Below are 24,873 nucleotides of genomic sequence, written 5' to 3' on the forward strand. Positions count from 1 at the left end.
CGGCATCCGCTTCCTGTTCCCGGCGTCGTCCGGCGTCGCCCGGCGTCTCGGCGCGCGCCGGTGCGGGCCTGGGTCACGTGCTGGGGGGCAGCGGGAAGGCGGTGTTCTGGTTTCCTGGGCCCCTGTCCGCCATGTTTTCAGGCCGGCTGAGCGTCGGTGTTTCCCCGTGAGGAAATGGCCGGGGAGTTTCGGGGAGCCCAGGCGCCGGGGCCTCGGCGGAGCCCAGGCTGACCCGGAGCGGTTGTGCGCGGGGCGGGAGGCCATGGCGTCCGGCAGTAACTGGTTGTCCGGCGTGAACGTCGTGCTGGTGATGGCCTACGGGAGCCTGGTGAGGAGACCCCGCGTCCCGGCCCTCCGCCCCCAGCCGCTCGCTCACCCACCTGCGCCTGCCCTGGGCTGGGACTCGTACCTGCCCCCGGAGCGCCTGGGGGGCCGAGCGCCCTGCCCCTCCCCCCTGGCCCCCGGGCGTGCCCCGAAGCGGCCCTGAGCGCTTGCAGCTGGGGACCTCAAAGGAAGACGTGCCCCCCCCCCCTTTTTAAAAATTACTGTGTTTTTGCTAAAGATACTGTCCTTTTTTCCTATCTCTTGGACAGGTGTTCGTACTGCTGTTTATCTTTGTGAAGAGGCAAATCATGCGCTTTGCAATGAAATCCCGAAGGGGACCTCACGTCCCCGTGGGACACAACGCCCCCAAGGTAGGTCCTTAAGGCACGAGGTCGGCCTGGTTCTGCAGCTCCGTCAGGGCCTAGAGTGAGATGGCCTTCGCCTTCGAGATGGCTTTGGTTCCCAAGGTCCCTTGTCGCTCTCGCCGCGCTCGGCCGGAGAGAGAACGGTCGGCGTGGCTCTGGCGTCCGCTCCCCCTGCTGCGGCACAGCGTGCACTTGGCGCAGAAGCAGCAGTTTTGGCATCTGCGGAGTGAAGGATTGGGACTAAAGTTTGCCAACTCTGTGGACAGAGTTCGCAAGCTCCACGTGCCGCCCAGTGTTTCCTGTTTTAAGGTTTGCCTTAGGGCGGCGGGTTAGCCCCAGGTCCCGGAGAAGGATCTGCCGCCGCACTACCTTCCATTCCTGGGGGCCTCGTCAATCCCCTAGTCCCCCTAGTCCTTCGTGTTAGGAGCTGAAACCTGAGAAGGAAGCAGCTGACCCCAGGACATGCCCAAGGGGAATAGTCCAGGAGTCTTCACACTTTCTCCCGTAACTATCTTCCTTTCGTTGGCTTGTAGATCTCTACTGATGACATTTTCTCCGTCTCCCAGACCTCTTTCCTGAGTTCCCTGTTTTTATATGTACCGCCTTTGTAGCATTTCCACAAACCTAAGCTGGAAATCAGAGGTCTAAACGCCACCCCCAGTCCTGCTTCTGTCTTCGGCTTCTGGCTCTCTCTGATCCAAGGATCCAGCCGAGATCCGGCTACGCATGTTAGGTTTCCAGTCTTTGCCTGTGCTGTTGTTGGGGCATACAGTGGTCTTTGGTTTTCTCTTGGCTAGCTGGTTTGCTCTTTAGATCTTAGCTCAAATGTTGTTTCCTCTGAAGAAGAGAGTTAAAACAGTTACTACCTGTTTTAAAGTAGGTGATCTTTTTTTTTCTCATAGTATCCTGTTTTTCTGGATACAGTTTTATCACAGGTTTTCTTTTGTGTTTGTCTGCTTGTTTAATGCTTACCTTCCATGAGACCATAAGCTTCAGGAATGCAGGCACCATGCCAGTTTTGTTCACAGTAAAGCCAGGGCCTGTGTGTAGTGGGCGCTCAGTAACGTGTTACTGAGTGATAAACAGGTTAGTGGGAGAACCGGAGCTAGTACACAGTTCGCTCAACTCCTGGCTGGGTGTCCTTTCAACAACCAGTGCTGTCAATCTTCCTTTTTTTTCGTTCTTGGCTGATGTATTTCACGGAAAGCCTTGAGGAATGTGTCATGGTGTAAAAACTCAACGGTGCTTCTTCTATGTTCCCTCAGTTCTCCAGATGCCACCTGCCATCCATAAGACGGTTATAGGGTTGGCTACCAGTACACCATGATCCAATCAAAACTTTGATTATCGGGGCGCCTGGGTGGCTCAGTCGGTTAAACGTCCAACTTCTCAGGTCATGATCTGACAGTTTGTGAGTTCAAGCCCCGCGTTGGGCTCTATGCTGGCAGCTCGGAGCCTGGAGCCTGCTTCAGATTCTGTGTCTGTCTGTCTCTCTCTTTCAAAAATAGTATTTTTAAAAATCTTTTTAAAAACTTTGATGATTTGGGAGCATCCTGGACTACATAAGATTCCTTTCCTTTTAAAAAATTCTCTCACAAACTGAGGGTTGATGGGGGGTGGGAGGGAGGGCAGGGTGGGTGATGGGTATTGAGGAGGGCACCTTTTGGGATGAGCACTGGGTGTTGTATGGAAACCAATTTGACAGTAAATTTCATATATTAAAAAATAAAAAAAATAAAAAAAAATTCTCTCATTTAAATTTGTATTCAGCAGCTCTTCCTGCCCGTGGGTCCTGTCCCCATGCTTTAATAGAATGACCTTTTTGCACCAAAAAATAAAAATAATAAAAAATAAGTTTGCATTCGTTGCTAGTGGAAGTGTAAATTAGTAAAACTTCTTTGGCCAATAACCAGGTATTATCTAGTAAGATTACACATGTACCTAATCCCATGGTGCAGGAGTTCCACTCTTACCATACAGAAAGTAATTTTTGTTCGTGTTGTACCAGAGGACATGGAAGAATATTCGTGGGGCAGGGCCTGCCTGGATGGCTCAGTTGGATAAGTGTCCCAACTTCAGCTCAGGTCATGATGTCATGGTTCCTGAGTTCGAGCCCTGCATCAGGCTCTCTGCTGTCAGCACAGAGCCTGCTTAAAATTCTCTGTCCCCCCCCCCCTCGCCTGCCTCTCTCTCTCTCTCTCTCTCTCTCTCTCTCTCTCAAAAATAAAACATTTAAAAAAAAATTTTTTTAAGAATATCCATGGCAGCAATTGTGATATTTCCAGAAGAAATTCTTAGGCCAAACGTCTACTCAAGAATATATCTATGATTTATTTGTATTTTGGAATACTAGGAGTGAAAGTAAGCTCAACAACGCGAACATATGGACACACATGAATTTCTAAAGCATTTTTTTATTTGTAAAATGTTTTAACATTTATCTTTGTGAAAGAGAGAGTGTGTGTGCAAGCGGGAGGGCGGGGGGGGGGGGGGGGGAGGGGAGAATCCCCAGCAGGCTCCAGGCTCTGAACCGTCAGCACAGAACCCAACGTGGGGCTCAAACCCACGATCGTGAGATCATGACCTGAGCCAAAGTAGGACGCTTAACTGACTAAGCCACCCAGGTGCCCCAATTCTAAAGCATTTTTAAAAAAGAAAAAGACAAACATGAGTGAATCTCAAAAACATGCTGAGTAAAAAAAGCCAGCAAGCCATTCAAAAAAGAGTATCTTTTGTTCCGTTCCATTTATATGAAATTCTGGAACACACAACTGTGTCGTTAAAAAGTACATAATTATTGCCTGGAGCAGGGAAAGAGGTTGATTGCAGAGGGACATGGAGAATGTTTTGGGGTGATGGAAATGTTCTGTCTTGGTTGCAGTGGTGGTTGAGTGGGTGTATTTGTCAAAACTCAGTCCACGCAAATTGGTTGCGTTTTATTCCATGTAAGTTCTAACTTAGTAAAGTATTTAAAATTTTGAAAAGACAAGTTGCTGAGGAATTCAAAAAGTATTTTTTCATTTGTGTGAAGTTTGAAACCAGGCAAAGGTAAACAGCTTGTTCAGGTTGATATGTGATAAAACAGTGAAGAAAAGTAAGATTGTTGACAAATGAACTTTGGGGTGTTGCATTTAATCAGAACTAGGCACACATGGCTTCAGGAGAGCAGACATAGATGTTCATCTTCACAGTTTTCATAATTACTTAAAACGTACATAGCATGTATTTCACGTATGATCTATTCCACGGTGGCAGTTGCTAAAAAGTTACAGGAAGTGGGGCGCCTGGGTGACTCAGTCGGTTAAACGTCTGACTTCGGCTCAAGTCATGGTTTCACGGTCCATGAGTTCGAGCCCCGCATCGGGCTCTGTGCTGACAGTTCAGAGCCTGGGGCCTACTTCGGATTCTGTGTCTCCCTCTCTCTCCGTCTCTCTCCCACTCACGTGCTGTCTCTCAAATAATAAATGTTAAAAAAAAAATTTTTTTTTTAAAAGTTACAAGAAGAAAAATCTGCTGGGGCTCTGGCAGCCCTTTTAAGTGAGAGAGATGGACGTGGACTTAACAGTGGTTGCTTCGGGGTGAGTGAGGGGTGACTGTAGTATCTCTTCGAAGTTTGTATCATGGATGTGAATTAACCTACTTAAAAAATTAAGTGTACTCCAGAAGAAAGCTTTTAGAAGTCCTGTGATCCACCAGGTAGGGTAGTCCCCAAACTGTTGGAAACCACATACAGGTATCCTCACAGATTTTTAGATTATGATTTTCACTTGCTGTCCAGTTTTTCTCTTCCTCCAGAAGTTTGTTAGAACACCTAACCAAGATCCTAAATTCAGTTGAGTCAGAAATCATGTTGATGCCATAGAACTTGAGGAAATTCTGGCAGGTCAAAGGTCTAGCTTAGAGGGTTGCGTGCGTGGCTCTGTCAGTTGAGCGTCCGACTCTTTGTTTTGGCTCAGGTCATAATCTCACGATTTGTGGGTTCAAGCCCCGCGTGGGGTTCTGCGCTGCTAGTGCAGAGCCTGCTTGGGATTCTCTGTCCACCCGCCCCTCCCTTGCTCACACACTAGCTATCTCTTTCTTTCTCAAAATAAACTTTACAAAAATTTTTTTAAAAGGAGCTAGGTTAGAGATGTGCAGTTGGGGGAAGTTCTTAGAGAACCCGAGCCTATCCTTATATTTTTCGGCCTGACCTGGCAATGTTACCAGCAGATGAGCGTTTTTTGTGCTGCTTTTGTCATAGTTGCTCGCTTGCTCTGCCCCATTTCGAGGCTGACGGGAAGCAGAGTACAGGATAAGTGATCGCACGCTCTTTTCTCTGTGTGAACAGGACTTGAGAGAGGAGATTGACATTCGGCTGTCCAGGGTTCAAGACATCAAGTATGAACCTCAGCTCCTTGCAGACGGCGATGCGAGACTGCTCCAGCTGGAAGCCCAGGGAAATCAGAGTATGTGGCGTGCTCTCGGAGGACGCTTGAGTGAGGAATCCCATGCGTTCAGAATTCCTTTGCTCTCTGAGCTGTCAGCATAGCTGCTGGGCACCTGTGGTTCCTCTGTCGCCGGGCACATGTGAGATGTGGGGAGGCAGTTTATTGGCTTGCTGGAGTTTGAGGAATCTGAGGTCATGCCTGTGACCAGTCTCTTTCTCAGCAGGCTGCTACAACTACCTGTACAGGATGAAAGCCCTGGACGCCGTCCGCGCCTCTGGTAGGGGCGACTTGATGGGAGGCTGAGGGCCTGGCCTGGGAGGGGGTGGGGGGGCTGTGTATATTAGAGCTTATGCTGCTTCTGCCCCCCGCTGGGAGGAATTTCCTGGAGTTTTGAGAGTACTGGGTTATTTTGTCTAAGGAAATGATGGCAGCGAGTTATTTCTTCTTCAAAGGGTGAATTTGTTTTATTGTTTAGACCTTTAGTTTCGTGAACCGGATGGTGGTAATTTGCTTGTTTTTCTACACAAGACAAGTGACACCCACGCTTTTTCAGTAAGACCAAGATAAATGGTTCTTGAATTTTTTCTACCGTGTGACCATTGTCAAGTATGCTTTGTTTCTGCTGAAACGTGGTTTACGTCTCAGAGCCGGAGTGAGCGGGGGGGAGATGGAAAGGAGACACTGTTGGTACCATCAGTGGAGCCTCCGGTTGTGTTGCCAGCACCCCGTGACCGCTCAGACGCAGCTCTGGGCCTCCGGTCGTCTTCATTCCATTAGAATTGCCCCCCAGTTCACTCATTCGACCCATTCCTAAATTTGGAAGGTTAACTAAAAAGACTAACAAACGGGAGAAGGGTTATCACTGTGCTGTGTGATTGTCTCCTCAGAGATCCCGTTTCATGCTGAAGGCAGGCATCCCCGTTCCTTAATGGGCAAGAATTTCCGTTCTTACCTGCTAGATCTCCGGAACACTAGTACTCCTTTTAAGGGTGTGCGCAAGGCCCTCATCGACACCCTGCTGGATGGCTATGAGACAGCCCGCTATGGGACGGGGGTAAGCCGGATGGCCACTTTTTCCTTCAGGGGACTAAAGGGATGCCCCAGCCTGAGGGAGCCCCACTCTTCCTTCCTCTTTCCTCAGGTCTTTGGGCAGAGTGAGTACCTGCGCTACCAGGAGGCCCTGAGTGAGCTGGCCGCCGTGTAAGTGTGGGGGGCGGGTACCGGAGACGACACCGGTGGTGCTGGCCCACCCCCAGCAAGATGCCCTTCGTGAGCAGTAGTAACAAAATCACAATGACGAGCTGTCTCGTTCTGCCTTGCTTGCCTCTGAAAGCGTGTGCTGCTCTATAAGAACACAGTAGGAGAAGCTTCTCCTACTTTTGTGCTCCCTCTTTTTTTTTTTTTTTTTTTTTTTTTTTTTTTTTTTTTTTTTTCAGTTCAGCTCAGTAAAATGTCAGAATTGGTGTAAAATGTAGACCAGTAAAGGGAATAAAGTTGAAAGTTGGGGCACCTGGGTGGGTCAGTTAAGTGTCCGACTTCTGCTCAGGTCATAATCTCGTGGTCGTTCGGGCTCTGTGCTCACGGCTTGGAGCCTAGAGCCTGCTTCCAATTTTGTGTCTCCTTCTCTCTCTGCCCCTCCCCTACTCACACTCTGTCTCTCTCAAAAATAAACATTACAAAAATTTAAAGGGGGGGGGCTAAGGTTCCTTTTTTCTTTTTTTTAATGTTTATTTTGAGAGAGAGAGAGATAGAGACAAAGCATGAGTGGGGAAGGGGCAGAGAGAGGGAGACACAGAATATGAGGCAGACTCCAGGCTCATAGCTATCAGCGCAGAGTCGATGTGAGATTCAAACTGAAGAACCATGAGATTATGACCTGAGCCCTAAGTTGGACGCTTAACCGACTGAGCCACCCAGGCGCCTCCAGGGAATAAAGTTATTTTTATTTTTTTTTAATGGTAACTGGATCCTGGACGCTTTTAAAAAAATTTTTTTTGAGAGAGAGTACAAGCGTGAGGGGGGCAGAGAGAGAGGGAGACACAATCCAAAACAGGCTCTGAGCTGTCAGCACAGAGCCCAACACAGGGCTGAAACTCTAGAACTGTGAGATCATGACCTGAGCCAAAGTCGGACGCTTCACTGACAGCCCCCCAGGTGTCCCAGAATAAAGTTTTTCAATACAGAGATTCTTCCTCTTTCAGGTTCCAGTGTTTTCCTTTCATGTCTTGGTCTGATAACAATCACACGTGACCCCCCCCACCCCATTTTTATTACCACTCACAGCTTTAGGAACCTTGTTTGAAACTAAGGGCATCACTAAAGCATCAGCTGTTGAGTTTTTGTGTAATAGGAATCACAACTTCTGTCTGACAGTGTTTAAAACATGCGCTGGCGTGGGTTCATGGTGTTGTTCATACAGATGTTCAAAGGGTGGAGAGGGAAAGCCCATGTAGAAATAAAAAGTTAGTTACCAGCCTTGAAAAGAACCGTGTCCATTTTCTGCCGTGTTGAATAAGGCTCTTTCTGAAAAGGTAAGGAGTATGTCTGTCCTGTCTTTTCTCTGTTCTTAAAACTAAACTACCTTGTTCCAAAAACAAAGGGTTTGGTAAAAACTGCTCAGAAGAGGAGTGAGAGCAGGGGAAGACGAGGAAGGGTGCTTGTTTTGGAGGTCAGGCAGAAGGCCTGTTCAAAGCATGGTTTCTTTGAACCAGAAATACCTTCTGGTTCTAACTCAGGTGAAGTCTCTAGAGTCCTCAAATTCATAAAGATGGGAAGGTGACAGTGCCGGGGGTGGGGGGTTATTGCTTACTGGGGACAGAGCTTCAGTTTTGCAGCATGAAAAGAGCTCTGGAGATGGGTGGTGGAGATGGGAACACAGCGGTGTGAATATACTTAATACTACTGGACTGTAAACATTTAAAAACGGTCTATTTTACCACAGTTTTATTAAAAGTTCAGTCCTTGAGAGCACCTATATGACTCAGTTGGTTAAGTGTCCCGACTCTTGATTTCTGCTCAGGTCATGATCCCACGGTTCGTGGGATTGAGTGCAGTCAGCTCAGAGCCTGCTTGGGATATTCATATTCTCTCTCTCTCTCTCTCTCTCTCTCTCTCTCTCCCCCCCCCCCTCCCTCCCCCCTCCCTCCCTCTCCCCTGCTTTCGCTGTCTCTCTCAAAATAAACAAATACGCTTTATAAAAAATCTTTAAAATAATAAAATCAGGGCACCTGGGTGGCTCAGTTGAGCATCCAATTCTTGATTTTGGCTCAGATCATGATCCCAGAGGTCATGGGATCAAGCCCTGCGTTGGGCTCTGCGATGAGCATGGAGCCTGCTTCAGATTCTCTCTCTCTCCCCCTTTGCCCCTCTCCCCTGATCACATGTACTTTCTTTCTAAAATAAAATACATTCTTTTTTTTAAATTTTTTTTTTTTTCAACGTTTTTTATTTATTTTTGGGACAGAGACAGACAGAGCATGAACGGGGGAGGGGCAGAGAGAGAGGGAGACACAGAATCGGAAACAGGCTCCAGGCTCCGAGCCATCAGCCCAGAGCCTGACGCGGGGCTCGAACTCACGGACCGCAAGATCGTGACCTGGCTGAAGTCGGACGCTTAACCGACTGCGCCACCCAGGCGCCCCTAAAATAAAATACATTCTTAAAAAAATAATTACAAAAAACTTTAGTCCTCGTCAGCATGTGGCTGGCTCAGTTGGTAGAGCGTGCAACTCTTGATCTCGGGGTCATGAGTTCAAGCCCAACATTGGGTATGGAGATAAACTTTAAAAAAAATAAAAATTCAGGGTACCTGGGTGGCTTGGTTGGGCGTCCAACTTCAGCTCAGGTCGTGATCTCACGGTTCCTGAGTTCAAGCCCTGCATCGGGCTCTGTGCTGACAGCTCAGAGCCTGGAGCCTGTTTCGGGTTCCGTGTCTCCCTCTCTCTCTGCTCTTCCCCGCTTATGCTCTGTCTCTCTCCTTTGAAAATAAAAACGTTAAAAAAATTTTAAAAGAAAGGGACGTAACAGTAAAAAAGTAAATAAAAATTCACTCCTTGATTTCTGGTTTCTAGAGCATTTCAGTGAGGTTAGTGAAGACGAGGCCCTGAAATCTGACAGATTCCTGTCCCAACTCTGTCACTTACTAGCTTTGTGACCTTAGGCAAGAGGGCCCTCAGTTTCCTAACTTGGAAATTGGGGATGTTACTGCCATGTAGGGATATTGGGATGGCAGTAAATTAGATGTTGGTAAAGGACCAATTTAATGTCATAAGTACTTGATGGCTATTTCTGTTCTTATTTTTTGGTGTTCAGTTTTCAAGGGACTTTTTTTAGATTGGGAGTATATTAGTGGCATAGATGCAGGAGGTGAATCAGCAGAATTAAAAAAGTTTTCTTTGGGGCGTGTGGGTGGTTCAGTTGATCAAGCGTACAGCTCTTCATTGTGACTTCTCAGGTCATGATCCCAAGGTCGTGGGACTGAGCCCCATATCAGGCTCCACACTAGGCATGGAGCTTCCTTGGGATTCTCTCTCCCTCTGCCCCTCTCCACGTGTATGCATGTATACTCTCTCTCTAAAATAAACTTTAAGAGATAACAAATAAAGGTTTTCTTTATAGCGAGATGAAAATGTTGAGCCAGGGGTGCCTGGGTGGCTCAGCCGGTGAAGCGTCTGACTTCGGCTCATGTCATGATCTCACAGTTTGTGAGTTCAAGCCACATGTCGGGCTCTGTGCTGACAGCTCAGAGCCTGGAGCCTGCTTCGGATTCTGTCTCTCTCTCTCAAAAATACACACTAAAAAAAGAAGATGTTGAGCCAGAGGCAAGGACTCTGGGAAAATTGTTTTCTCTGCTACTTCTATCAGATGGGCTTTTAGTCACTAGTTTATAAGATAGGACAAGGACAAGGGATCACTTGTGGCTACCGCCATGTTTATGGAGTGGTTGAGTCTTGCTTGAATTGCCTTCTCGTGTTAGTCGTCATTCTGTCCGTGACCTGCCCTCTCTGTATCCTCCAGGGTCAAAGCACGAAGCGGGAGCTCTCAGAGACAGCACCAGTCAGCCGCCAAAGACCTAACCCAGTCTCCCGAAGTCTCCCCGACAACCATCCAGGTGACCTACCTCCCTTCCAGTCAGAAGAGTAAACGTGCCAAGCACTTTCTTGAACTGAAGAGCTTTAAGGACAACTATAACACACTGGAAAGTACTCTGTGACGGGCTGACGGACACCGCTCCTGCTGCTGGTGGCCTCAGGTCGTCTGGCCGGTGGGCGCCAGTCAGCCGAAGTCCCACTTCGTCCAGAGCTCGCCTAGAGGATCGTTCTCCAACCTGTTCTTACGGCCAGTTTCAGAGAATTGGTTAGGACTTGATTTTCCCTTGGTAGCACTTTTTTCTGGAGTTGAATTCAGATGTTTTTCTTAATGTTTCCATCATGGCTTCCTTAAAAATCCTCACTTGGTTTTGATTATAGTTTGTTCATTGGCCTTTTCCCCCTGTCCCCAGACTATAAATAGTCCTAAATTGTAAGAGTTGGGGGAGCCGGGCCTGGTGTATTCTATGTCTGCCCCTTCATACGTAGGTGGATGGGAACCGTTTGTGTTTGAGACATCTTCGAGTTGATTGGTTGGAAAGGCAGACGTGAGCTGGTGGGGAGGTCTGGGGAGGCCGTGAGGTGCGCAGAACAACTTGCCTGGTGCTCCGTGGAAACCAGGCTGTGTGGAAACGTTAACCCGACCTGGTCCCCGGAAACGCGAGGATCGGCCTCAGGCTTTCTTTACATGCTGTCCTGAATAAACGGGAAAGGGAATGTTGGCACCTGACACGATCCCACCCCCCCTCATTTATTGGGGACGCTATATGGGACAGTGAAGCAATGGTCAGACCGATGCCCTGCTCTGACGTTAAAACTAATAAAATGAACAATTAAAACACGTGATTCACTCCTTTATAGGTGCCTTTTAACCAAACAGGCACAGGATATGTTCTTTGGACCTAGGATCATATGGATGCTCCTTGAGACCCCGCGGAAAAAACCCTAAAATGGGGGCTCTGGTCTTTGCTCCTAGAATAGCCTGACAACTGGGACTCGCTTCTGGTCTCCAGGGCAACAGGCCAGGTGACCAATCGGGTCGCAGACCCGGGGTCATTGTTGGAAGCAGACGTGTTGCCGTGACTCCTGAAACCTGGGTGACTGGATGATACAGAGACAAGAGCCTGCTTGTGTCCTGGGCCGGTGTCCCGCAAGCGTGTGGACATGTCTGGGGGAAAGGCCACAAAAGTAGAAGAGGTGTGCAGAGCTGGGGGGTGGGGCGGGGCCGGACGAACTTCCCAGATGGTGACCCTCCGGTTTCCTGAGGTGCCCTGAGGTGAGCGGGTGGGAACAGCAGGAGACTGGGTGGTTCCACACCGGCTGCTCCCAGGCTGCTCCCTGCGCACTTTCTGGACCCAGTGCCCTCACTTCTCTCTCGGGAAAGGCCCATGAGCCCCCTCCGGGAGGGTGCTGGGGACAGGGCGCTGGACTGAGGGGAGGGTGCTGGGGATGGGGTGCCAGCCAGAGGCGGATCAGCAACTCGCTTTTCTTGCAGAGTTTTCAAAGGGTCCTGGGATTTAAGAAGATGGTCGACAGGTAATTCCTGCTTCTGTCCTTTCCCTTTCCCCTCAGCTTGACCCCTGCACCCTCGTGTCCTCCCCACCCCCCTGGCCACCTCGGAGACCTGCTTTGCCCTCCGGGGCTCCCGAGGAAGGACACTGTGGTGTGCAGGCCGCAGCATGGACCGGCCTCCCGGTGCTCACTCGAGCTCGTTCCCCGTGCCACCCAGATGGCTTTACTGTCCCTTTCTTCCCATCCTCCCAGGGAGAATTGGAGCAAGTTTTTGTTGTTGTTGTTGTTTTTTAAGAAGAATGCAAGTATTTGTTGTATCAATCGCGTGATTGGTGCGCCGTATTTGTTGAATGAGCGAATGACTAGACTGGGCTCTGTGTCTTCACCTGGGGAGCTTTGTAAAACACGTCCGGACCTCAACCCAGAAGACGTCACCGCGTGGTCTGGGATTGGGGAGGATAAGCCTGGTTTTTAAGGTTTAACAGGTGGTTGTGCCCAGAGCTGGCAAAGATGTGAGGTGGCAAAAATGCATACAATTTTAGTGAGAGTCCAGATGGATGCAGCCTTTTTACAAACACAGTCTGATGGGGGTGCCTGGGTGGCTCAGTCCATTAAGGGTCTGATTCCTGATTTTGGCTCGGGTCATGATCTAACGGTTTGTGACATTGAGCCCTGCGTCGGGCTCTGTGTTGTCAGCCCAGAGCCCACTTTGGATCCTCTGTCCCCAACTCTCTCTCAAAAATAAATAGAAAATGGGGCGCCTGGGTGGCGCAGTCGGTTAAGCGTCCGACTTCAGCCAGGTCACGATCTCGCGGTCCGTGAGTTCGAGCCCCGCGTCAGGCTCTGGGCTGATGGCTCGGAGCCTGGAGCCTGTTTCCGATTCTGTGTCTCCCTCTCTCTCTGCCCCTCCCCCGTTCATGCTCTGTCTCTCTCTGTCCCAAAAATAAATAAAAAACGTTGAAAAAAAAAAAAATTTTTTAAAAATAAATAGAAATTAAAAATATTTTCGGAGATGCCTGGGTGGCTCAGTCGGTCAAGCATCAGACTTCGGCTCAGGTCATGACCTCACAGTTGGTGAGTTTGAGCCCTGCCTTGGGCTCTGTGCTGAGAAGCTCAGAGCCTGGAGCCCGCTTCACATTCTGTCTCTCTCTTTCTCTGGCTCTCCTCCACTCACACTCTGTATGTCTCCCTCTTTCCCTGTCTCAAAAATAAACATTTAAAAAATTAAAATCGTCAAACATGATCAGTTCTTCAAAAAAATATTTTTACAACATAAAAACAAAGGTAAGTTTGATGAAATCTGTCAAAACTTAAGATCTCAAAATTCACACGTCCTTAGAAGTGGCAGCTGTACTCCTAGGGAGTTGACCTTGCATATATATGCCTGCAAAAGCTCTAGAACATACATAAACAGCATTCTGGACAGCATTGTTTACAAAAGTAAACCAGGGCACCTGGCGCGCTTAGTCGAAGGGCAAGTGACTCTTGATCTCGGGGTCTTGTGTTGCAGCCGCGTGTTGGGTGGAGAGATTACTTTAAATTTTAAAAAGTAGGAACAGCCTACCTCGTTAAGTGACGATATAAAAATACTAGGCAGCCTTTACACAGAATGAAGCAAGTGTGTATGTGTTGATAGGAAAGTCCAACTGTTAACTACTTCTAACAAATGTATGAGTGCGTAGTAATAAAAAAATATACTTCCTAGTATATGATAGAAAAACTTTCTGGAAAAATACACAAACTGGTAACTTTGAGAACTGGGGCAGAAGAACAAAGCTTTCAGTTTTCATTTGGTGTATATATATACATATTTTTTTGTTTATCCCGAGAGTGAGTGAGCACATGCAGTAGGGCAGAGAGAGAGGGAGAGAGAATCCCGGCCAGGCTCCACGCTGTCAGTGCAGAGCCGCACCGAGGTCGAACCCCCAAACCGTGAGATCGCGACCTGAGCCGAAATCAAGAGTCGGACTCAACCCAGTGAGCTACCCAGGTGCCCCAGGATTTTCTTTTTATTTTTTTTTAATTTTTTTTTTTAACGTTTATTTATTTTTGAGACAGAGAGAGACAGAGCATGAACAGGGGAGGGACAGAGAGAGAGGGAGACACAGAATCTGAAACAGGCTCCAGGCTCTGAGCTGTCAGCACAGAGCCCGACGCGGGGCTCGAACTCACAGACCGCAAGATCGTGACCTGAGCCAAAGTCGGCCGCTTAACCGACTGAGCCACCCAGGCGCCCCCAGGATTTTCTTTTTAAATAGTCTGTACACCCAGCATAAGGTTTGAACTCAGGAACCTGAGATCAAGTCACGTGCTCCACCGGGCTAGCCAGGTGCCCCCCCCCCCTTTTTTTTTAAGCCCAATGTATTTGTTTACTATATTCATCACCACAAGGGCTCAACCAGAGACTTAAACCAGAGTGACCCCACAGCTTAAGACACACAATCCTAGGGGCACCTGGGTGGCTCAGTCGGTTAAGTGTCCAACTTCAACTCAGTTCATCACCTTGTAGTTCATGAGTTCAAGCCCCACGTGGGGCTTTGTGCTGACAGCTCAGAGCCTGGAGCCTGCTTCAGATCCTCTGTCCCCCATCTCTCTGCCCTTCCTCCCTCTCGTGCTATCTCTCTCTCTCTCTCTCTCTCTCTCTCTCTCTCTGTGTCTCTGTGTCTCTCAAAAATAAACATAAAAAATAAGAAAGATAACGTAGAGAGGCTACACAGTCCGGGTTCTTGGCTAAGGACCAGCTTTGAGCAGCTTTCTTGCAGATACTTGTTAAAGGCTGTGGGGGTTTCTCCAGGCTCAGCAGCGCGTGTGCTCAAAGGACTCTCGGTGTTGAGTTCTCGCAGGCCCTGGGTGGGCAGCGGGATGGTGCCGATGTCATACAGGGCAGACCGCTTGTCCTTGAGGATGTCCAGGCAGATGTCACCCTGGGTGTCCAGGTCTGGGTGGCAGCAGGGCATGAGGACCCTCCCCCCGGGTGTGTTGTCAGCACTGCGGGACTCCTGGGGGAGCTGATAACTTCAGGTCTTCACATGCTGTGCCCACCGCTCCAGGGATGGCCCCACCCGTGTGAAAGGTTGCCTGATTCAGGGAAGGCAGAAGTTCCTTTGTTGCCAGACACCACGGGGGTCATCGACTCCTGCTGGGGCATCTTGCCCCCAGGACCCCCCCCCCGCCCCTCGCCCCCAGAGGCAGTGACACTGGCAGCCACTGGGTCGTGGCTCTGGGAGCAGTGAGGGCAGTGAGACAGGAACTTAGAGCGTGATTGCAACTCTCATTTAGTATATGAGTCTTTTTTTTTTAATTATTATTTATTTATTTTGAGAGAGACTGCGTGCACACGAGCCGGGGAAGGACAGAGAAGGAGAGAGAAAATCCCACAAACCGTGAGATCGTGACCTGAGCCGAAACCAAGAGTTGGACGCTTAACCGACTGAGCCACCCAGGCGCCCCGGAGCGTGTGACTCTTGATCTTGGGGTTGTGAGTTTGACCCCACGTTGTGTGTAGAGATTACTTAAAAATCTTAAAAAAAAAAATAAAACTCAAGGGTTCTCTGAGCAGAGGACACGTGTGAGAGAGGTGGGGGGAGAGAATGCATATTTCTCTCATGAATTAAAAAACCTTACATGATTGCAGAATGTTGTCTAGCTAAGGATGAAAATCATGGTGTAACGGAAGGTATTCATTTTTAGACTGGATTTTGATACCCAGGTCTGCCATTAAGTGACCTTAGGCAACTCACCTGAACTTTGTTTCCGTGCGTGCCGTGCAAAATTAGTATCTCTGACGCACAGTTACGATGATCAAGCGGCCTGTGTATTCAACGCAGACTAGGTTCTTAGTTAGTTACCCTTCAAGGAGTTGGCCGTGTTCTGACATGCGCACAGAGGGTCCGGTGATGGGGTTTTTGTCACCACTCCTAACTGACCCAGTCAGCTCCTTCCTCTGTACCTGGGGCAGGTGGCAGAATTCACACACCCACTGTGTGTGGCAGACGACGCTGGGCCAGAGGAGAAACCTGTATGCTGCCCTAAGGACGCAGGACACCAGGGGACAGGAGTTGGCACTGGCCGACAAGCAGCTGCTGATGGTGAGTTCTCGCAAGGGTGACCTGAAGCCTCACCCTCACTGCCCCGCAGAGTCCGCCAGGGTCCCAAGCTCTTCACTGCTGCCGGTACTTGCCCAGTGTATCTGCCTCTGAGGTTTTCAGCATTACACTAGAGCAGTACCGGGTCTCGTCAAGTGGCTCTTCGCGTCCAGCTGCAGGTGACCCGGCCTCAAGTCCCGGGGCGCGGACTAGTCCTCGCTCCCCTCGTGTCCGTGCCCAGCACCTGCCTCTCAGAGCCCCTCTCTCCCGGGAGAACCTGGTCGCCAGCAGGTCGCCACCTGCGTGTCCCGGTGCCTGGCAGAGGTCACGGTTCATGGTGTTCTCGGCAAGTAATTGCCGAACGTGGGGTTTCATCCACGGAGAAAGACTTGCGTAGGCTTCCCCTGCAGCGCGCAGCCTCCATGCTACCGCCTAGCTTTGTGGCGCAGCTAAGTCCAAAGCCAGGAGGACGCACGCTGGACTGCCATCGCGGGAGAACGAGGAAAGGGGCCAGCCTAACGTCACACTCTGTTCTGCCCCCCCCCCCCCCCGCCAGGCCCGTCGAGCGGCCCTGCACCAGCTGCTTGAACAGGAGCATCGGCAGTACCAGCAGGAACTGAATCTGACGGGCAGAGCATTTTACGTGGAGAGACTCTGACGGCGCCCAAAACAAAGCTGGCTCTTAACGGCTCGAAGGCAGACATATGGCTCCTTCCACGGCCCTGAATCCCTATTGGTTGCAAAAGTGTTTAGCTGTACCCGTGATCTTAAAACAGCTTCCTGGGTTTTGCTCACTTGCCTCTCCGATCTCACTTCCTCTCGTCTTTTCCGTCTTCCTGGACAAATAGCTCTGAGTGTGGCTGTTCACCCGTGGGTGCCGTGGCGCTTGGCTGGCAGGAGGCCTGGGGTCCCATGATGAGACCTGGGACAGGTCTCTTCCCTCTGGACTCGAATTCCCACCTCTGCAAATTGACAGGGTTCCAAACTCCAGTGCAATGAGGGGTGAGGCAGCTATAAGGAAGTAAGGAGCAGCGATTTATGTGAAGCTGCTCAGAGCGTGTACAATCTCACGGCCTTCAGATTCTCAAGAATTCTAAAAGGTACTTGTTGGTCACATGCATCTGTAGGCCACAGAGAACCTTACTTATGAAGATCTGCTTTACATAAAATGACATCACAAGCCAGAGAGACCCCCGTTGTGCAGCCGGTAACAGGTGCCAGGACACATTGTCACCGCCAGGCCAGAACAACTTCCCGGTCCCCTCACCGGCTGTCAGCATCCTCGTTGGCCACTTGTCCTGTCCACACGGAGCTTGTCCTGCCCTCTGCCCCGTGCGGCTGTGTGCGCTGCACAACTCTGGTCTCCCCGTCCCGCCGCCACCCCCTCCCTCCGTCTGGCTCCAACCCTCAGTGGGCATTTCTCCCCTCCGACACCAGAGCCCCCTCCTTTTCTCCCTGCACACCCCACCGATGGGCACAGAGAGGCAGCAGGTATGGAGAAGGGTGTGGGCTTTGGAGTCAGGTGTGGGTTCTAAGTCTGGTGCCTCTTAATTGTTGTCACCTTGTGTAAGTTACTTCTCTGAGCCTTAGTTTCCTCTTCTGAAAATGGGGACAGTGATGCCCATCTCATAGGATCATTATGAGGATTAAATAAAATTTCATAGCGAGCAAGCCTAGTGCTTGGCACACAGCCGGTGTCCTTCCTTTTCTCTCTCAGGTTTCACTGTGACCCTGGCCGTTCACAAGCCCCTCGCCACGCCCCGGCCACCCCCATGCACCCGAGATGCCACTTCACCCCACGCCTGTGTCTGTGCCCCCATGCACCCATTCGTCCTCACCTCCGACAGCCCTGCTTCCCAAGCATCTCTAAGTCAATGACTCACGAGTTCCTGTAGCCAACAAGGCATGGGGCTCACGGGCTGGGAGGCAGGCGCGGACAGGGGAGGAAGGCAAGGTGACGCATTACGAGGGACAGAAGCAGGCGCACGCGGCCTGGATTTGACCTGCAGCCTGAGGCTGGGTCTCTGATCCTGCGGGGGACCCCCCACCCCGCCCCCGCCGGTCTTTCGTCTGCCCACAGCCGCCTCCCAGTGGGCCCTGCTGTGTACATTGTCCAGGAGAGCCTCGCCCCAGAGCATAGCAGATCTGGGTTTGAATCCTGCCTCCGTCACTGCCTGCCTGCGTGGCTTTGGGCCAGTTACCTTAACTTTCTGGGCCCCAGCTCCTCGTTTGTAAACTGGAGATAATGCCTACCTCCCTGGATTGCTGTGGGGATGAAATGAAGCACTTTGCAGAGAGGTGGTGCATAAGGTCCGATAAATGGTGAGCCATAGTGTTTTCCTGACCCCTGAGAGTTTTTTTCCTTTCTCACCTCCTCTCTGGTGCCTGGCTGCTCCCCAGCCACCCCCGACTCCTGCAGCAGCCCCTTTACTCCTCCTCATTCTTTTTATTGGGACCCACACAACACCCCACCCCTTCTGCCTTGGTCCCTGACCTTGGCCTCTCTCCCCAGGGCTTGTCAGAGCCCGGCTGGCTCCGGTATTGGCAGGCTGCCCCGCCCCCCCATCTCCTGTGACCCCCCCCTCCTCCCCCCGCCTGCTCTGTCTGCTCTGATCACATCAACTGTTCCCCCCGGTCATAGCCACCCAGCCAGCCCCTTTTCCTTCTGGGGCTGGCACCTTCTCCACCTCCAGCCCCAGAGGGTCCGGCCTGGTTCGAGATGGCCACACAGGAGGCACCGCCAGGAGAGTCAGATCCCTTTTATCGGGGCCACCTGAGGCCTGCCTAATCAAGCCCCGAGGTCAGTCTCCTTCTGAGAGAACTGCTCCTCTTCTACATCAATGTCCCCAAACATGAGGTGCTTTTTGCTCCTGTCACTTCCCAGCCTCTGGTTCACCAGGGCAGTTGAGGCTCCCAGAGAAGGGAGCTGAACGTGGGGGTAAGGGTAAGGCTGGTGGTCACGAGAGCAAGCATTACACACACACCCCGCCCCCCCGGTAAGAGCCATGGGGAGCAAGGACACGAAACGACAGCACAGGGTTAGCGTGGGGCTGCGCGCCCTCTTGTCAGCCTTCCCCTGGAGGGCCGGAGGCGCACAACGGGCATCGACTGGGGCTTTGGACAAGCTATTGATCTAGATCAAGGGCACTGTGGAGTGGGTATATGTGTGGGGCAGGGTGGGGGTGGGAATCCGGACTAATGGGAACACGGACACACGGAACAGGCCTGGGGCTGAAGCAGGGCACCCCCGCCCACCCCCGCACGGCCGCCCGCTGCAGCTATAACTCGGGCTCCGTTCTGCCACAGCGGAGACACACCCGCCTGCCGCATGACGGTCAACAGACCTGATCCTCCTCAGAAGAGACCCCCCCGGCGGGGAGCCAGGCTGGACCCCTGTGAGGGAAGACGCTGGGAGAAGAGCACCAAGGACTGTGGGCTTCTTCCTGGCAGAGGGGCTCCGCCCTTGATCTCCTAAAGTCTTCGTTTCAGTTCTGCCAGGCAGGGCAGGCCATATACCTTCTCCGGAGCCCGGGCTGGAGCCCGCCAGGGGCACAGGTCCCTCACCTCTTCCGGACACCCAAGGGTGACTTTGAGGGTGCCTGGAAGACATGGGGAGAAGGGGAGAAGGAACAAGATGATGGAAGAAGCGTGCTGGAAGTTTCTCATGGCCACTTCTCTGTAGTACTTCAGAGCAGGAGGACTCCAGGATGCTGTGGGCTGAAAGGCCCTCGGCAGTCTGGCGGGGTGATCTGGAAGGTTAGGAGTTCCGTTCGAAAGGTAAAGCAGGGTGTACAAGCACCCCCCCCCCCCAAAAGGCCCTCCCCTGGAAAGCCTCAGGGCAGTGGGAAGGAGGCTGGCGAGGGCAGGCGGCTGGGCCGGCCTTCAGTGCCATGGGCGCGACATCAGGGCGAGAAGCTCTGTGTGGGAGCCCTTGGAGAGGATAGGTGTCCGGATGTGGAGCCCTGCCAGACAGGCTTCCTGGTCTGGGCCAACGTGATCCAGCAAAGGCCAGGCGCTGGTGGGAGAGGAGCTGATACAGGGACAGCACGAACGGCAGACGAGTGAGAGCCAGCTGTCTTGGGAGGCAAAGAGCAGGGGTCAGCATCCTTCCCCAAGGAGATGGCTCTCCATGCAGGCAAGCTTGGTGGCCGGAGGGGAGGAAGGCAGACGACCACCAAAACTCTCCTGCCTGCTTCTGTGTGATATGTTTGATATTGGGTTGTTTAATTAGGAACCAACTAAATATCAAACATATTCTTACAGCAGTGGGCAATTTGGCATCAACCTCTGGGGCCCCTTTACCGAACCGCTTATCTCCAGGGTCCCTTTGGAACACCGGTGGCTGCAACCTACGTGGGTCTCACTCTTAGGCTGGAGAGCTCGTGCGGGAGTACAAGAGCAGGAACTGGAGTTTCAGTTCGTCCCGTATCTTTCCCTTTTACTGGAAGGGATGTAGCTCTGATCTTCTGTCCTTGTATTTTTTTCCTCCTTATTCAATACTGCCCCCACCCTTATTAACTGCTGCTTCCTGGCCCTGGGACTCTCTTCTTCACTAGTCCTGCAGCGAGGGTCTTTGGTTTCTCTGCTTCCCTTCAAGAGTCAATTGATAGCCTATCTGCCCATCTACCTCTAGTGACTGGAAGACCTCAAGAGTAGACTCCAGTGTTGCCCCGTGCCCTGGTGGGTGTCTCAGTTACCCCACTGCTGGGGCTTAGTATTAACGCTAGCCATCTTTCCTTGACATATGACTAATTAGACACATTCATAGTCTTCTCTGGTAGCTCTGGTCACCTTGAACAGTGCCCACCTCTCCCCTGGCATACTCTCAGATTGTGTGGCACTGGTGTACTGGGATCAATTGCCACCTGTCAGTAACAGGCTCCAAGTGGAGGAATGAACATGGCCTGGAGTCAAGCCAGGGAGAACAGAGCTGGCACCGATGACGACTGTGATGGTGGATGGCGGTAGGTTGGGTAAGGAGAGAGCAGAGGACAAGAGTGGAGAGCAGCACAGTGCTTGGTCAGTGTGGGTATGAAAGTTCTACCTAAAGACCACTGTGGGCAAACAGAGGGCATGGTCCCACCCAGATTACCCTGATCCTCCCCTGCTTCTCTCCCCCACCTCACTTGAAGCTCTGGGAGGACCTTCCAGGGACCGACGGTCACCGCTTACTGTGTCCCTGTGGCTCTTAATGGGGAGGAATGATGTCTCCCTGCCAATTAGAGACTCTTCAAATAGCACAGTAATTTGATCTGGGGATCCGGGGGAATTGTCAGGGATCATCACGAGTGACCTCTCCTTTTTCACTGTTGCTCAAGCTCCCTGAATGCTGGGAATCAAAAGGTAAAACTCAACCAGTGGACTTTGACCAGCATCCAACACAGAGGGGGGTGAGGGTGATGGGGAAACGGAAGGGCAACTAGGACCCTCTGGGTGAAAGCTACGCTCCTAGAATTGCCAAAGTACCCTCCTGTATTTCAGTGTTCTCCCCTCCCCTCGCTCTTTTAAAACACCCACAGAGCTGCCCAGAGGGTGGAACGTGCCAGGGTCAGGGAGAACCTCTCCCCTCCCCCACTTTCCATTGTCTAAAATCAGCCTCAGCTGTTCCCCCATTTTTCTTTGCTGGTGATGTCAGTCCATCAAAGTATCTCACCCTGCGCTCCCCCAGGGAGAACAATAATGGGATGGAAGGAGCTGGAAAGACCATATTAGGAACAAGAGGTGGAGCCTTGAGCAGAGATAAAAGGCTCGAGCCTGGGGGCCGCCTAGTCACTCAGCCAGCTGCCCTCCTCTCCTGCCCTGGCCTCCAGTTCTCCAGGTTTCTCAGGCGAGCTCACCAACAGCCACAGCTCATGATGGAGGCCATCAAGAAAAAGATGCAGATGTTGAAGCTGGACAAGGAGAATGCTCTGGACCGGGCAGAGCAAGCTGAAGCGGAGCAAAAGCAGGCAGAAGAGAGAAGCAAGCAGGTGGGTGCTGGCGCCGCTCTCTCTTGCCTGCTGGCGAGCAAGACTGTGAGACGGGAGAGGGCTCTCGTGGGAGAGGCAGTGACCACCAGCCCAGCTTGTTCTTTGGGTGGGAGGGACTCTCTTCTTCCCCAGCCGCACCGGATAGGCAGAGGACATCCAGCGTCTCGGCTCCAGAGCGCCTGTGTGACCCTGGGAAATCCAGCAGCCCCCTCTGAGCCCCGGTGTGTCTGCCAGATCTAAATGGGGTGGATCATGTTCTGGGAGAACCCAGTTTCTAGAGGAAAATGTGGGGGCTGGGCACACAGGATCTCTTTTCCCTTGATCTTTTTTTAAGATTTTATTTTTAAGTAATCTCTACACCCAACATGGGTCTCGAACTTATAACCCCGAGATTAAGAGTCACATGGCTCTACCGACTGAGCCAGTCTTGAGTCACAGGCATCTACACCCTTACCACCCCAGGGTCTTGGATGAAAACCCACCATGGCTTGGTCATCTTAAGGTCAGAGATCCCAGGGTCACAGGTCAAGGCATAACTCCCAGGGCAGTCGGTGGAAGTGGCTAGGGAGAAAGTATGCCTCTTTGGGAGTGAGCACAGGGGTCTGTCAGGGCTTGGGGGCCCCCGGTCTGGGCCTGCTCCATTGTGTGTGACTCGTGGGGCTCCTGCAGCTGGAGGACGAGCTGGCGGCCATGCAGAAGAAGCTGAAAGGGACAGAGGATGAGCTGGACAAGTACTCTGAAGCTCTGAAGGACGCCCAGGAGAAGCTGGAGCTGGCAGAGAAGAAGGCTGCTGACGTACGTATGACAGAGTCGGAAGGTGGGTTAATCCGCATGTGCAGAGCGCCATGTTGATAGGACGAAACTCCACGCTTGGACACACACATACTTGTGGATTCAGAGTGTAGAAATAGATGCTCGCGTGCATTTTTGCACACAATCACATGCTGACGTACCCTCCTAATGGCATGTTCATTTGTTCTTAAATGTCTCATTTTTGTCTCATCCTCAACCCAGGAACTTCATTATGTTTCCCAGGACCCAGACAAAGGGAGGGGTCTCCAGGTCCAGACTGCTATCACTTTTCCCACCTCCTCCCCCATGCCACATTCCTCGCTTTTGTGTCCAAGCCCTGGCACGTAGATGTGGATATTAATAGGGAAACTCTCATCTCTCAACCGCCCAGCAGAGCCAGCTCAGATTTCACAATGGGACAAAAGAGGTCACAATGACCCTGGCCCTCTATGGGTTTATTTATCTGGGCCACTGTGGGCACCTGCCCTTATGCCACGGAGACACCACAGCAAGCATTGCTCATGACAGGCTGGGTAGCAACAAGGAGTCTTACAGGGGAAAAGGGGTCACCACCAGACCATACTCTGTGGCAATGACTCACTCAGCTTCTCTGCAGTTGGGTTCAATTTTTCCATCTGAACATGAAATAAATTGTTTTTTTCCACTTCATGTTTATCCCGTCACCACCTACTTCCATTTACCCTCAAGCTTAAAGCTTTAGCACAACAGTAAATGAGAGGCGACAAAGGAAAGAAGTTTGGAAGAAAAGTGACATAACAGCAACAAAAGAAAGTGTGGGATTGATGGAAATACAGTCAATTCTTAGCACGGAGTTAATAGGAAAATAGGAGCATGCATATATATATATGCATGTATGTATATACCCACACATACACATATTTTTAGGAGCACGTATACTTTTTTTAATGTTTATTTATTTTTGAGAGAGACAGAGCGTGAGCGGGGGAGGAGCAGAGAGAAAGGGAGACACAGAATCTGAAGCAGGCTCCAGGCTCTAAGCTGTCAGCACAGAGCCCGATGTGGGGCTTGAACTCACAAACGTGAGATCACGACCTGAGTCGAAGTCAGACAGCTAACCGACTGAGCCACCCAGGTGCCCCAGGAGCGCCTGGTTTTGGAAAATAGAGAGACAGAGTGGGTCATTCGCAGATGTTTCCAGACCCTCAAGTTTGGCCTCTTTGCTCTCAGGCCCATCATCTCCCCTTTGGCACTCTGCCACCTGCAGTGGCCAGGGAACGTAACGAGGACTGTTGAACGTATCCTGCCAGAGGTCAGAGATACAAAGAGGATCATACACGTTATACGTATTTGTCGTTTCCAAGAGTTTAGTCCCCTGCAAACTATTAATTCTTCCTTCTTGGAAAACTGCAGAAAACACAGGTTACCTCCAGAGGTTTGGGCAAATGCTTGATGGCCTGTTGGAACTACCTGACCAAGGTTCTGGGTCTAGATGGATAGATGATCTCTCTGGCTCATAGGGACAGAAGTTTTCGCAAACTGGCAGTGTTGGGTTAAGGGGAGTTTTATGAGATGTTGGGTGACGACTCTCCTGGAGAGTCTAAGGCTAAAGAGGCAGGTATGTGGGTTGGAGGAGGTGTGTCCAGGAGCAAGGAAAGAACAAACAAGTCTAACCTTCGATCTTGGGAGAGAGAAACACAGAGGCTCTAGATGACACCCCTATTTCACTGGGAAGATAAAGGAATGTCCTGGGGATGAATTCTGTCTGTCCTACGCTGTTGCACACATACAGACACACACTGTCATCCCCCACCCAGACAGGGTGGGTTCAGTATATTCACTCGAAAGGAGTTACTCATGTTTATATAGGAACCCACCAAAACCCATTTCAATATGTAGTATGTGGGTAGAAAAAGTTGTTTAACTTCTCTCCCCGTTAGCTTTCCCTACAAGTCAGCGAGTACCCTCAGAGGCGTGCCCGAGGCCAAGAAGTGGGGGAGGAAGGCTGTGAGCAGCAGGCAGAAATACGTTAGGCTAGGAAGGAAGCAGGAGGAAAGGTTTTTTTTTCTCAGAGCTGGGGTTAGCAACCTTCCACCTGTGAGCTAAATCCTGTCACAGCCTCGTTTTGTACAGTTTTACTGGAACGACACCATGCCCATTCGTTTGCATATCATCTACAGGCTTTGTCCCATGGAGGTCAACACACCCTGTGGCCTGCAAAGCCAGAAAAACTGTACTGTCTGGCCTTTCCCAGAAAAAGTTGGGGGATTTCTGCCTCAAAGAATCAGAGAAGGAAAGTGAAGTGTTTATAGGAATTGGAAAAAGCGCTGAAT

General features: G+C 51.1%; 3 protein-coding genes and 1 pseudogene across 10 annotated transcripts in view; 3 read left to right on the forward strand and 1 right to left on the reverse strand.

Annotated features, from left to right (window-relative positions):
• The first annotated feature begins 27 nt into the window (after window positions 1-27).
• LTAP1 (lipid transport auxiliary protein 1) lies at window positions 28-10,578 on the forward strand. Of its 2 annotated transcripts, XM_078440998.2 has the most exons (8): window positions 28-328; window positions 594-695; window positions 4,184-4,267; window positions 5,017-5,134; window positions 5,340-5,393; window positions 6,004-6,170; window positions 6,258-6,316; window positions 10,133-10,578. In XM_078440998.2, exons 1-8 carry the CDS (start codon window positions 263-265, stop codon window positions 10,326-10,328), a joined length of 846 nt encoding a protein of 281 aa, XP_078297124.1. In that variant the 5' UTR covers window positions 28-262; the 3' UTR covers window positions 10,329-10,578. The 2 variants fall into 2 exon arrangements, with proteins under 2 accessions (XP_078297124.1, XP_078297125.1); XM_078440999.2 differs by lacking the exon at window positions 4,184-4,267 and having other exon boundaries at window positions 37-328.
• Window positions 10,579-10,700: 122 nt separating this feature from the next.
• Window positions 10,701-16,594, forward strand: CFAP141 (cilia and flagella associated protein 141). The gene is made up of 4 exons (XM_078441001.2): window positions 10,701-11,400; window positions 11,699-11,739; window positions 15,674-15,803; window positions 16,357-16,594. Exons 1-4 carry the CDS (start codon window positions 11,368-11,370, stop codon window positions 16,456-16,458), a joined length of 306 nt encoding a protein of 101 aa, XP_078297127.1. The 5' UTR covers window positions 10,701-11,367; the 3' UTR covers window positions 16,459-16,594.
• On the reverse strand, window positions 14,202-14,878 carry LOC132674233 (ubiquitin-conjugating enzyme E2 C pseudogene; annotated as a pseudogene).
• A 4,965-nt stretch (window positions 16,595-21,559) lies between the features above and the next one.
• The window catches only part of TPM3 (tropomyosin 3), a 28,178-nt gene continuing 24,864 nt past the window's right edge, over window positions 21,560-24,873 (forward strand). For 4 of the 7 annotated variants that reach the window (XM_078440981.2, XM_078440982.2, XM_078440979.2 and 1 more), the window contains exons 1-2: window positions 21,561-21,769; window positions 22,439-22,564. In XM_078440981.2, coding sequence (XP_078297107.1) covers window positions 21,653-21,769; window positions 22,439-22,564 — 243 coding nt within the window. In that variant the 5' untranslated portion in view covers window positions 21,561-21,652. Of the gene's footprint in view, window positions 21,770-22,438; window positions 22,565-24,873 lie in introns of all 7 variants that reach the window. The other 3 variants (XM_078440983.2, XM_078440990.2, XM_078440989.2) reach the window with 1 other exon arrangement.

Source organism: Panthera onca, chromosome F1, assembly GCF_046562875.1.
Source record: "Panthera onca isolate mPanOnc1 chromosome F1, mPanOnc1 haplotype 2, whole genome shotgun sequence".
In the NCBI taxonomy this organism is placed as follows: Eukaryota; Metazoa; Chordata; class Mammalia; order Carnivora; family Felidae; genus Panthera; species Panthera onca.

Bases quoted from the DNA above. Each gene is read 5' to 3' on its own strand.
- CFAP141 (XM_078441001.2), top strand. From the start codon at position 11,368: ATGTCTGGGGGAAAGGCCACAAAAGTAGAAGAG. The intron at 11,401-11,698 runs GTGTGCAGAGCT...CTTTTCTTGCAG, and splicing joins AGGCCACAAAAGTAGAAGAG to AGTTTTCAAAGGGTCCTGGG. The intron at 11,740-15,673 runs GTAATTCCTGCT...TACCTGGGGCAG, and splicing joins TTTAAGAAGATGGTCGACAG to GTGGCAGAATTCACACACCC.
- LTAP1 (XM_078440998.2), top strand. From the start codon at position 263: ATGGCGTCCGGCAGTAACTGGTTGTCCGGCGTGAACGTCGTGCTGGTG. The intron at 4,268-5,016 runs GTGAGTGAGGGG...CTGTGTGAACAG, and splicing joins TTAACAGTGGTTGCTTCGGG to GACTTGAGAGAGGAGATTGA. The intron at 5,135-5,339 runs GTATGTGGCGTG...CTTTCTCAGCAG, and splicing joins GGAAGCCCAGGGAAATCAGA to GCTGCTACAACTACCTGTAC.